Source organism: Monodelphis domestica, chromosome 5 (genome assembly GCF_027887165.1).
Source record: "Monodelphis domestica isolate mMonDom1 chromosome 5, mMonDom1.pri, whole genome shotgun sequence".
Lineage (NCBI taxonomy): Eukaryota > Metazoa > Chordata > Mammalia > Didelphimorphia > Didelphidae > Monodelphis > Monodelphis domestica.
In genome coordinates this window covers 107,840,105-107,853,136 of record NC_077231.1, presented here as the reverse complement: position 1 = coordinate 107,853,136, position 13,032 = coordinate 107,840,105, and the positions used below count along the sequence as shown (strand labels likewise).

The 13,032-nt window shown below is 38.0% G+C and overlaps 1 protein-coding gene across 3 annotated transcripts in view; it reads right to left on the bottom strand.

Moving 5' to 3' along the window:
• ASB13 (ankyrin repeat and SOCS box containing 13) overlaps window positions 1–13,032 on the bottom strand; it is an 81,136-nt gene that overhangs the window by 12,629 nt on the left and 55,475 nt on the right. For all 3 annotated transcript variants that reach the window (XM_056799033.1, XM_056799034.1, XM_016426002.2), the window contains 2 exons: window positions 7,588–7,775; window positions 4,195–4,345 (listed from right to left, as the gene is read on the bottom strand). In XM_056799033.1, coding sequence (XP_056655011.1) covers window positions 4,195–4,345; window positions 7,588–7,775 — 339 coding nt within the window. The remainder of the gene's footprint in view (window positions 1–4,194; window positions 4,346–7,587; window positions 7,776–13,032) is intronic.

The following is a 13,032-nucleotide window of genomic DNA, read 5'->3' as shown; positions in this document are numbered from 1 at the left end:
CTACATTACGAAAAGAGATGCATCTGCTTGAAAGTTGCAACAGGAAAAAGAAGAGCCCCTACCGTGGGCAGAGACCCTTTAAATAATGATTTGCTCTCTGCCCAGGTGAGAATTCAGTGAGATTACAAAGCATTTTGGGGAAGTGGAGCAAGGACTTCTGGGGATTAAAGTCCTGGTTTCAAGTCCATTTTTACAAGCTGAATAATTTTAAACATTTTTTTGATCATCAGATATCCAAGGACAAATTCCTGGGGCAGGATATTTAAGATCTCCCTTCAAACTGATGTTGATTCACTAATGATTACTCAGTGAATCCAGCTAATTAACCAATTTTCGATCCAACTAATTCTACTCTCTGATAGTAAACATCACATCTTATCTGAAAAAGTTAGCATGAGCAATTTTATTAAACGTTTTGCTTTTGTCTTAATCTCAGACAGAAAAATGAAACTTTATAAGAGTAAAAAGATGGGAACCTGTCAACCACTAAGAAGAAGCTTAAAGCTTTTGCCACAGACACTGAACTTCTGTAGATCATTATCCAAACCCCATTCCCCAGTGCCAACCATTCAATTCCTCATTCCTCTGCCTCTCAACCCTCCTACTCCAAAGTTTCAACCTAACTCCACCCAGTCCTTCAAATGTACCCTCTGGAGTGTCTGATCTTATAAAAATATTCATAGCTTCACTCTTTGTGGTGGCAAAAAAATTGAAAAATGAAGGGTTGTCCCTCGAATGGGGAATGGCTAAACAAATTGTGGTATATGATGGTGATGGAATACTCCTGGAATACTGGAAGTACCTCCATGAACTGATGCTGAGTGAATTGAGCACAACCAGGAGAACATTGTACACAAAAAATAAAATATTGTGGAACAATCCAATGTAATGGACTTTGCTACTAGTAGCAATGCAACAAGCCAGGACACTCCTGAAGGACTTTTAGAAAGAATGCTAACCATATGAAGAGAAAGAACTATGGGAGTAAGAATGCAAAAGCAAAACATATGACATCACTTATCACATGTATATATTGGAATGTGATTTGGGGTTTAGGACTTAAAAATCACTCTATAGCAAAAATGAATAATATGGAATTAGGTATCAAAAGATAACCTTTGTACAACCCAGTGGAATTGCTTGTTGGCTCTGGGAGGGGGGAGGACAGAGGGGAGGGAAAGAAAATGAATCATGTAAACATGGAAAAATATTTTAAAATAAAAAAAAATTTTAGAGGAATATCTGAACCATGGGTAACAAATGTCCCTTCAATTTAAACTTTTCCCTCACTTGCTTCTTCCATCTATTTCAGCTCTTCCTGAAGCCTGGCCTCCCCACTGATCACACACACACACACACACACACACACACACACACACACACACACACTCACACTCACACACACACACACACACACACACAGAGTCTTTCTGGCTACCCCTTTATCCCTCCTTGGCAATCTGATTGAAGCAGGAGAGTTGGAGCACTCTTGCTCCTCACTGCCACTTCCAGGTTCTCTACCTGTCTCCATATTCAATCAGCCTCCTCCTTCAAGGTTCACTCAATCAAAATCCTGGTAGTTGTTGTCTACAACCCCCAAATCACTCACTTTCCTTCCTCTGGGAGTTTAGTTCCTGGCTCACAATTCCTCTCTCCTTCCCAACTCCTGCTCTCTTAAGAGGGAACTTTGACACACTGACTGACTCTCCCTCATCCTCTTTAATCATTCAGCTCCTCAAGCCATCCCTTTCCATGAGCTATTCTTCCACCTCACCTCAGTTACATAGAAAGATGCATATACCCTGGATCTTGCTATCACCCACAAATGAAACACCTCTGTGTTCAAGAATTCCCAAATTCCAAATCCCAACCATAATCTATTAACTTTTCACCTCTCTACCCCTGACCCTCTATCTTCCCTGACATAATCCTACTCTCTCTATTCCCTAGATCCCCAATTCTCTCCCAGGCCATTCCTCCTACAGAGAAGCCACTCTCTCTTCTCTTACCCATCTTGACCCTTTGGTGCTACACTATCCTCCACTCTTGAATCCCAAGTCCCCTTATCATATTGCCAATTAACCAGCCAAGCCTGACTCTTGGATCTCTCCCCTCCATTCACTGCCTTTGTTCCTACACATGTGCTGCTGAACAAAAATGGAGAAAGTAAAATCATGCAACCCTTCTGGCTGAGTCTGTTATATAATCTCAACTGGGCAATCCTACTATTCCTCTCTTATCAACTCCCGATCTTGCTTTCCATGGCAGTTTTTCACACTTTATCATTTCTCCTCAAACCTTCCATGGCTCCCTTCTCCCCGCTCTCTGAGCTAAGAATTTTGCCTACCTCATATTTTACAGAAAAAAAAAATTAAGGTCATTCTCTTCTCTCCTCTTCTTCATCTCAGGTCCCTTCTGCTACTCCCCCTTCACCCATTTTAAATGATGCTGCAACTGTTTTTACTTTACAAAGGCTTATCCCTCTGCTAGTTCTAGCAATCCCACTCCATCTGTCTCCTCCCAACAGATTTCTCCCTCTGTCATCCCCACTCTCATTTATTTTCATTCTCTTGTAGTCTACAGACTGGTTCATTTCCTAATGCTTGCAAGCATGCCTGTGTCTCCCCTCTCTTAATCCTTTTATCCCCACTAACTATCATCCTATCTCTCTCCTGCCCTTTGTAGCTAACCTCAAAAAGACTGTCTGTATTAGGGGCCTCAACTATCTCTCCTATCACTCTCTTCCTCTTCCCTTGCAATCTGACTCCTGACCTTACCATTCCACTGAAATAGCTCTCTCCAGAGTTACAAATGATCTCTTGGTTGCCAAATCCAATGGCCTTTTCTCAGTTCTCATTCTCCTTGACCAGTCTGCAGCCTTTGGCAATGCTAATCACTCACTTTTCTTTCATACTCTTCTCTCTAAGTTTTCAGAATCCTACATTCTTCCATCTCTCCTCTTCCCTCTAAACCCACCTCTGTCTCCTTTGCTGGATTCTCCTCCAGATCCCAGCCCCTAACTGTAGATGTCCCTTAGAGTTCTGTTCTGAGCCCTCTTCCCTTCTCCCTCTCTACTTCTTCACTTGGTGATCTCATCAGCTTCCAATAATGTAATTACCCAATCTATGCCAAAGATTCTCAACTCTGCTTATCCTGTCCCAGTGTCTCTGCTGACCTCCAGTGTCATATATCTTAAAACTGAATGTCCAGTAAATATCTTAAATTCAATATGTCTGAAATGGCACTAATTATCTTTCCCCTTAAACTCTCCCTTAATCCTACCTTCCCTTTTACTCTAAAGGGCAACACCATCCTCCCAGTCCCTCAGAACCTTGGAGTCATCCTGGGCTCCTCACTATCCCTAACCCTTCAAATATCCAAGCTTTGCCAATGTTTGTCCACTCCAACTTTACGACATCTCTCAAATGCCCCCCACCCCTCCCGCCACCGCCACTGCTCTAACTCAGGACATCACCTCACACCTAGTTTACTACAACAGACTGCTATAGGGATTCCTCCTGCCTCAAGGCTCTTAAGGCTCTCCTTACTCCAATCCATTCTCCATTCAACCACTAAGGTGATTTCCTAACATGCAGTTCTGATCTTGTCAGCTCCTCCCATCCCAGCCCCAGCCCTATCAATAAACTCCAGTGGTTCCCTATTTCCTCTAGGACCAAATGCAAAAAATGCTGTTTGGCATCCTCTCCTACCTTTCCAGTCTTTTTAATATAGTATTCCCTAAACAGTCTTTGAAGCAGAGACACTGGCCTCCTGACATTCCATGAATAAGACCCTCCATCTCTTAGCTCCAGCCATTTTCTCTGGCTATCCCCCCATGCCTGGAATGCTCTGTCTCTTCAACTCTGATTACTGCCCTCTCTGACTTTTTGAAGTAGTATCTAAAATCCCACCTTCCACAGGAATCCTTTTCCAATCCTTCTCAATTGCAGGGTCTTCCTTTTGTTCATTATTTCTGAATATAGCTTGTTTTGTACATATTTGCTTACATTTTGTCTCCTCCATTAAATTGCAACTTCTTTGAGGGCAGGGATTGCCTTTTGCTTCCTTTTATATGCCCTGCTCTTGGAGAAATGCCCAGCACATGTAAGCCCTTAATAAATATTTATTGGTTGATTGACAGGGAGAATATGAAATAAAAATTGTGCCGGTGAGGATCTCCAGAAGACTACTCACCACTCATGCAGGCTTCATGTAGCGGGGATGCAGTATACAGTGGTGGGTTGACCTTTGCCCCATGAGAGAGCAGCAGCTTCACACATTCAATGCTGCCCGAGGCACAGGCATCACAAAGGGGGGTACTGCCATCAATGTTCCGAGCATCTACCTTGAGAGGGACAAAAAGTACATGCACCAAACACACACAAAGGATGGAAAACATCTCTTGGCAACAACCCTCTCCCTATGGAGTCAAGAATCTCTCTTACTCCTTATTTTGTAATACTCTCATTTATATAGTACTTTATGATTCAAAGTGCTTTACCATAAATTAAAGGTAAGGAAACCTATGCAAAATTTGTCCAGCAGAGGCTCCTAAGCATAATAATTGTATTTATTAATATAACATGTAACAGTTAAAGAACTCCACCTTCACAACAACCTTATGAAATAGGCAGTATCCTAATAGCTCCATTTTTACAAATGAGAAAATTAAGGGTCAAACGGGTTAAGTGAGATGTAACCTTCCTAAGGACAGAGACTGTTTGATTTTTTTTTGTTTTTATATCCTTAGCACTGAGCATAGCACACATCAAGTACTTAGTAAATGCTTGCTCAATTGAATTAAGAGACTTGCCCACAGTCACACAGGTAAATGACTAATTCTAGACTTAAAATTCTGAGTATAATTTTATTTGTTTCACTTACATATGCTCTGCTTAAGGTTCTCTTCATTAAGAGAAGCTTAAAGTTCTGGTCTTTGCTCAAATTTAAGACCTAAGGAACACAGTAAGGGTCAAGGAAATACTAAGTATGAGTTTTAAAAGTGGCATTCTAGGAAATGTTTAACAACTAGCTCCCCAAAAACCAAAAATATAATAGGATGCACTTTTAAATTTAACCTGTATCACGACTATTTGTCTTCATTGCTCTCTTAAGTCTAGACAATCAATGAATAATTAATCAAGACCTAATATGTGAGCATTTAACAATTTCTAAGGTAAATGCTCACAATGAAAATTTAATAATCAGTTCCAGTTTGAGTTGGCTCCAGCACACCCTTGAGTTTGAGTGGAAAAGAATATAGAAAAGGGTTTCATTTCCCAACCAAAGGGGCAAAGAGTCAGGAAATTAGGCCGGGTCCTTTCTTATTATAATAAACCACCTCTGATGTTCTGATGTCTCAGCTTTGAAGAGGTCAGAAAAAAAGAATATGAAGGCAGGAAACTGCATTGTAGTCACAATTCTACTATGGGTTTGATGGAAACCTAAGAGAGGTCATTGCTTTCCTTGTGACTTACTTTTTTCCAAATACATAAGTAAAATATAGATGCCTTTCTCTACCACTGTGATATAACAGATACTAAGTACCATGTAAAATTATTTGGACTCTTATTAGTTTTGGCACACACACACACACACACACACACACACACAGAGTAAAATAGAAGGGGCGTATAGGACCAATCTCTGCCCTGGCTCAGACTAGAACCTTCTAACTCAAATGGAGTTTACTCAACAGCAGCATGAGGCCCTGCTCCCTCAAACCCTCACCCAGCCACTGCTAGTCCTCATCCAAGCCTCAGTCATGTTATGTTGGAATTTTGGTGAGGAAAGAACAAAAGGGAACATATAAATAATTCAGATTTATTGTTTGCGAAGGGGAGTAAGGAACAGGGGTTTTATTTTATTTTATTTTCATTTCTTTTTGCAGTCATCAGTGTTAATACCCCTCTGCCCATCCCACAACTAGAGCCACCTCAGCACTGGTGTGTTCAATCCTGGCTCTGAGGACCCAGTCATCAGAGAGTTACTTAACTTGGCACTCAACCCACATTTCCCCTCATTTCCATCTCCTCAGTCTTTGAGAAAAGAATACACTGCCCTACAATGCCTTCCTGTGTCCTTGGGGAGTCAATACCCCAAGTGACTGACACTTTCCTCCTCTTGTGCCTTGCAAATTCCAATCTCCAGCTCCTCAATCTGTGGGATCCAGAATTTACTAGAGTAGAAACTTCTCTCCCATTCTTTATCTACCTCCATCTAGCCCAGCCTCCGTTATGTCCCTTCCTCTGGCTTCCCCATCTATCCTGCCTTCTGGAAGCTCTCTTAAACAAACTCCCCTTTACCCTTCACTTCTGTCTATATTCATACTTCCCTGGCCAGCCTCTCTAGCATGAGATATATTTGTTTTTCAAGTCTAGACATATTAGGCCAAGAGGAAGGATGAGTATATTCCTTCTTTATTGTTACTTCAAAACCCTCCCTCTGTCACCATCACAAAGAAACCTGTCCTCTGAGGTTGTCATTAATTTTCTATAATCTGCTAGGTCTCAAAGTTGAAAACTACCTTAATGGCCATCTAATCAAACAAAAAGATTCCCCATGGCATCTATGCCTTTGTCCAAGTGATTGATAAAAATATTAAACAACGAAGAGTCAAGCATGAAGCACGAAAGTGCTCCACTGGAGACACCTCCTGCCATGCTGACACTGAGCTATTAACAACTACTTTAAGTCTAATCCTACAACCAGTTCTAATTAAGTTGAATTTATTGTCATCTAATCCATATCTACCTTCTCTACAAAAATACTTTACCAAAAGCTTAGCTAAAACTAAAAGCAATGCAATGATCCAGGACAATCTCAAGGGCCTGAGGAGAAAGAATGCTATCCACATCTAGATAAAGAACAGTTGGAAAAGAAATGTAGAAGAAAACATATGATTTATCACTTGTTTTCATGGGTATATGATTTGGGATTTTAGTTTTAAAAGATTACTCTGTTACAAAAAGGAATCTAGAAATAGGTATCAAATGATAATATATGCATTACCCAATAGAACTGCTTGTCGGCTCCAGGAGAGGAGACGGAATAGGGGAGGGAGACAACATGAATCATGTAACCATGGAAAAATATTTTTAAAAAATTAAAAATTACATTAAAAAAAGAAAGCTTAGCTAAAATTTAGACAATTTATATCCACAGCATTCCTCTACTTATCTAATAGCAATTCTGTCAAAAACAGAAATATGGCTAGTTTGTCCTTGATTATACTGTCTCCTTTCTCAAAGAGGTCAGTACAGAACTCATAGTGTTCCTCTTCTCCCCAAACCCTTCAACAAATACACTGATATCCTTTTAAACAACTTTGTCTCCCAATTCATCAACCTCTTCAATTCTCATGACTTTACCTTCATTCCAACTAACCTATCCACACTTAGGTGATCAGGAAAGATTTGACAAAGAAGGTGGCACATGAGTTGATCATTGAAGAAAACTAGAGATTCAAAAAAGAGTTACTATCAAAAGTATCCCCTGATCAGAAATGGGTCGAGCAGCCCAGAATGAACCTTTACACTGCAGATTCATCCTTGCCTATGAAAATGTCTCCATCCAAAGATAACCAACCTGGGCTCCAGCAGCCAGCAGAAGTTTCACACATTGTGTCTGACCCTGAAGGCTAGCCTCGTGAAGAGGGGTGATGGAGTCCACGGTGACCAAGTTGACACAAGCACCATTCTCAATCAGTTGTTGTAGCTGCAAGGTTTCACCCTGTTGGGCAGCCTCATGAACAGGTGTCCTGTCCACCCAGAACCCTACAAAGAAAAAAGGAACCTTTAAATACTGTCACACTTCACCGAAGTTCAAAATACTCTCTTCTCCACACATATCTCTATTCGCTCTTCCTCTCATACAACTGGGACATTTGTTCTTATTTTGGAGATGAGGAAATGTTGTCCTTAGAAATAGAGGCAGAGTTTGTTTTTCACTTCTAATGCCATGTCTACTACTCCAGTATATACTACATGTACTGCCCATGTGTTTTGCAAAATGGCTTATGTACTAGAATTTTTGTTTGTTTGTTTTAAGGAGAAATCAACAAAGAAACAGGAAATATAAAGATTTAAAAGTGGAAATGGGCCAGTATGCTGAAAGCACTTTGACAACACAAAAATTAATCACAAGTACTTATTAAGCACCTGTTTTGTGCCAGATACTGTGCTAGGTGCTGGAGATAGAAATATGAAAAAGAAATACTCTCTGTCCTCAAGAAGCTTACATTCTAGAAGAAGTAGGGAACCAATATGTACACATAAAATAAAATAAAATAAAACAAAATATATGCAAAATAGAGGACCCTCCAAGAAAATCACCGAGAAAAAGAAAGGCTCCATATATATATCCAAATATTTATAGATAAACTTTTCAGGGTAACAAAGAATTAGAAGCAAAGTATATGCCCATCAAGTGAAGAATGGCCAGACAAACTAAGGTATGTAAGTGTAATAGAATATTATTGTGCTAAAAGAAAAAACAAACATGATGAATACAGAGAAGCATGAAAAGATTTAGATGAACCAATACAAAGAGAAGTAAGCAAAATGGAAAATACTGTACACAATAATTATAACAATTTCAGGCTCTCTAACTCTCAACTTATCTTTTTTTAGTCTTACTTCTCACTACTCTCTTTTCAAATAATTAATATTCCTGTCATATGAAATAATAAACCTCAGCCACAATAACTTCAATCTCATCCTTTATTCTTCACATGTTCCTAAAGGACATCTCCTCATGCCTCCTTCCATATCTGTGCCCATGGACATTTTTCTTTTGCTTCAAGGATCCATTCCTTCAGAAAGTCTTCCCAGTATCTCCAGGCTAAAAGTGATTACCCCCTCCTCAAAGTGTGAGAAGATGGCAAAATTATCCCCCTACAATAACCCTCTTCTATCAAGGAGTCTAATAATAAAATTAATTTTTTGTCCTTAGGCATGATTCTAAAATAAACATTCAATGATATTATAAAGATATTATAGAAACAATCACAAAAAATATCTTGTTCACTTACACATCAAAATGCCTTTGAGAGCCCTAATTTCTAGAATGACAGGATTTTCCAGTAATCAAAATATTTTATTCTATGGAAGTCAATAGCATTAGATCCTGTAAGAATGGCCAAACTACTCATATTCTACTTCAACTTAATCTAACTTCACTTTCCTTCCTTCCTAATATGAACCATGTATTTAATTATGCTGTTCTCTACTCCTGAATACCTCCCCCCAGGGGCTCCTCTATTTGATGCTTATATCTTACCAAACCCCAACTAGATCATTCCCACTATCTACCTCCTCTCCAACTCTTAATAATGTGCTACTCAATAGAGCTGAAGAAAATCATACCACCAAACCACTTGGATCACTATAAATGTTATTTTTCCCTGGCTAGACCTGACTTGGTCTAATCTAGGTAAGATACTGAAACAAAAGAGTCATTCATAGGTCAACAGTTAAAAGGAAACCTAGCCACAGGACAGGAAGAACACTCAACAAGAATATAAAATATAGGACTAAAAGAATATCTAGAGGAAATGAAGCAAAAACATTTTAAATAAAATAAGTGCTCTGGAGGAAAGAATTGGAAGAATAGTTTAAAGGAGAAAATAGTAAGCCTTGCTCAAGAAATGGGTTCCCTGAAAACTAGGACAGACCAAACAGAAATCAATAAATCCATCAGACAAATATTAGAACAAAATCAAAAGACTGAAAAATGGAAGAAAATATGTTACATTTGAAACAAAAAAATTAATATTTTTAAAATGTCCTGGAAAATAGGTCAAGGAAAAGATAATTTGAGAATCACCCAACTCCCTGAAAATCATTATTTTTGAAAAATCTGTACGTTTCCAAAAAATCATTAATGAAAACTGCCCAGATCTATTAGAACTAGAGAGCAAAGTGAAAGAACGGATTTACCAACTATTCTTTATTATTATTATTATTATTGTTATTTATTAAAAACCCTTATCTTCCACCTTAGAATCAATACTGTATATTGGTTCTAAGGCAGAAGAGTGGTAAAGGCTAGGCAATAGGGGTTAAGTGACTTGCGCTGGGTCACACAGCTAGGAAGTATCTCAGGCCATATTTGAACCCAGGACCTCCCGTCTCTAAGCCTGGCTCTCAATCCACTGAGATACCCAGCTACCCCCCACACACACACACAAAAAAACTATTCTTAAAAGGAATCTCAACAAGAAAAGTCATAGAAATGCCACAGAGTGTCAGAGTTCCTACATCAAAGAAAAAATACTTTTGAGCAGCCATAAAGATGTGGCAATTTATACTAAAATTAAAGGATTCTGGAGTTTAATATTCCAACAGGCAAAAGAAACAGATTAGCAAACAATTTACTTTTCAAAGCTGAGTATAATCCTAAAGGAGAACAGAGATAGATCTCTATTGGAATAAAGAACTTTCAAGCATTTCTCTTCACATTCTTTTTTTAACGTTTTTTACAAACATTTACTACACATTTCAAAGAGGTTTAATACCGTGTTCTCTTAGCAATTTTCTTTAGTCAGCTATCATTTTCCAAAAATGCTAAAATTTAGTTATAGCAAAACATTTTTTATTACAGTTTATCTTCAATGAAAACTGAATCTGTGGAAACTGAATTTGATAGTGTTAGTTCAAAGTCATTCAGATCAAATATTAATTCAGTGTCTATATGTGTAAGACACCATCCTAGGCACTATTCAAGAGAAAACATGAATTCTCCATACACACTAATAGAGATCAAACAAACAAGAAAGCTAATATTTTCAATTATTCTTTATTCTACTTTTCCTTTTGTGTGGGTAATTTAATCTTTTCTGTCCAGTTCGTAATCAGTATTGATTGTCTTAGCTAAATCAATCATGTTGATCTGTAGTAGTTATTAAGACTGTTGAAATGAAAATATCAGTCATGATGCAGTTTATCCTTTTGACATTTTCATTTGGTATCCTTTCAAGCATTTCTGAGGAAAAGATCAGGACTAATTAATTAGGAACTCTGAAATACAAAAATAAGAATCCACAGAAATTCAGAAAAGATATACTTAACTGAGCAACTGGAAGAAGCTGTATGATGATGTGTCCCTTCAAAATTTTAGAGTTTTTTCTTTTTTAATTAAATTTTATCTTTTTCAACTACATGCAGAAATAATTTTTGACAATTGTTTTTCTGACATTTTGCAATTAAAATTCTCTCCCTCCCTCTTCTCTCCTGGAGGCAATAAATAGTCTGACATAGGTTATACCAGTGCTTTCATGCAATTCATATTCCCATATTCTCTATGTCAGGTCTGAAAACTTTATGTCTTTTTCTTTTCATTTAACGAGCATTTATCTTCCCTCCCTTCTATCTCCCTGAACTCTGATTGTACAAAAATAGAATAAAATAAACTCTTATATAAGAAATATGTATAATCAAACAAAGCCAATTCCTACATTGGCAAAGACCAAAATTGTATGTCTTATTCTTACATCCTTCGTCCATCACCTCTCTGTCAGGAGGCAGAAAGCATAATTTTATCTTTGATTCTCTGAAATTGTGGTCTGTCGTTGCATTGATCCTTAATGTCTTCAAAGAAGACTGAGATGGTTAAACAAGAAAAAAGAGTGATCCAAGAGGATAGGGAATAAATGTGTTCTAATTTGATGATCTGAAGAAGGAGAAAAGAAAGGAAAGCTAAGAAAAAATACAGTAATGTGGAAGGAAGGAAATGGGAATAGAATCTGTTTTTTCTTATGACTGAAGTGCTTGAGAAGAATATCAACATGGAGAAAAGAACAGGTGCACATTTGAGGAACCTCACTCTTATCTAAAAGGGACAAGAAAGGGTGAAAAAAGGGAGGGGGAAGATAAAAGGGAGGATAAAAACAGGAAGGAAAGAGTTAACAGTTGCAAGCAAAATATGCACTCTGATCCTCATTAAAAGAGGGAGGAAATAGAAAAGTTTAGAAATTGAATAGAAAGGAGTACCTTAGATTGCCTCCTAGACGTCTGGGGAATTGCTGAACAAATTGTGGCAAATTAATGTAATGGAGTATTGTTACACCATAAGAAATTACCAAAGAGACAATTTCAGAGACTCCAAGGTAGTATGTTACTTACTTCATGACAGGGAGGTGACAGCCACAAGGTAGGGAGACACACATTTTTGTGCGAACTCCTTTCGTTTGATGATACTAACTCAGTGCAAGTGTTGTAGGGAGTTTTTAATGGGAGGAGAGTAGATCAGAGGGAGATTAATGCCAAAAAAAAAAAGGATCACCATAATATGGCTTAAAATGCCAAGAAAGAGAACAGAAGGAAGTTTAGAAAGAAGTCCTTGCAACAGGACCATTTTGAAAGTAATGTGTAGAATTTATTTTATAAAATATATATTTTATACATACATACATGTATATATGATATATATAAACATATGTGTAAACATATCTATTATAAAAGCAAGTAGTATGAAATGAAAAGTCACCATTTTATAAAGAATCCCCTTGTGGGGTTCTGCTTTGTGTATGACAATATTCTTTTTTGATATTTTTCAGATTAAAAAATGTTTCTAAAAACATGACAGATGCCAAGTCAAGGTTTGCTGCATTAATTCTTTTCTTTTCTGCCCCAAAGCAGAGTGACCTCCCAACCTTATAAATAGTTAGTCATCATTAAGAAGTAATCATTTGTATTAGGTGGGATCATAGATCCAGCCAAAGATTCTAGAAATATTCCACAACAGATATTCTCAACCTTTTTTGTATTACACATCTCTTTAATGATCTAGTAAAACCTGAGGATTCCTTTGTTTTTCAAGACTCCTCTCCCTATCTCATTCAGGCCCAGAAACATTAACAGCTACTCATAGACTCAATCCTTTTACTGGTCAGCAAGGAAGCCTTTACTTGTTCCATTTCTGACCTGAGTTGGTTCACTTCCTTAGGCAGTGTGGCACATAGCAGGTACTTGGTAACTGCTTACTGACTGACTGACCAGCCTGGTAGCCCTCAACTCACAGAGACAGAGAGGT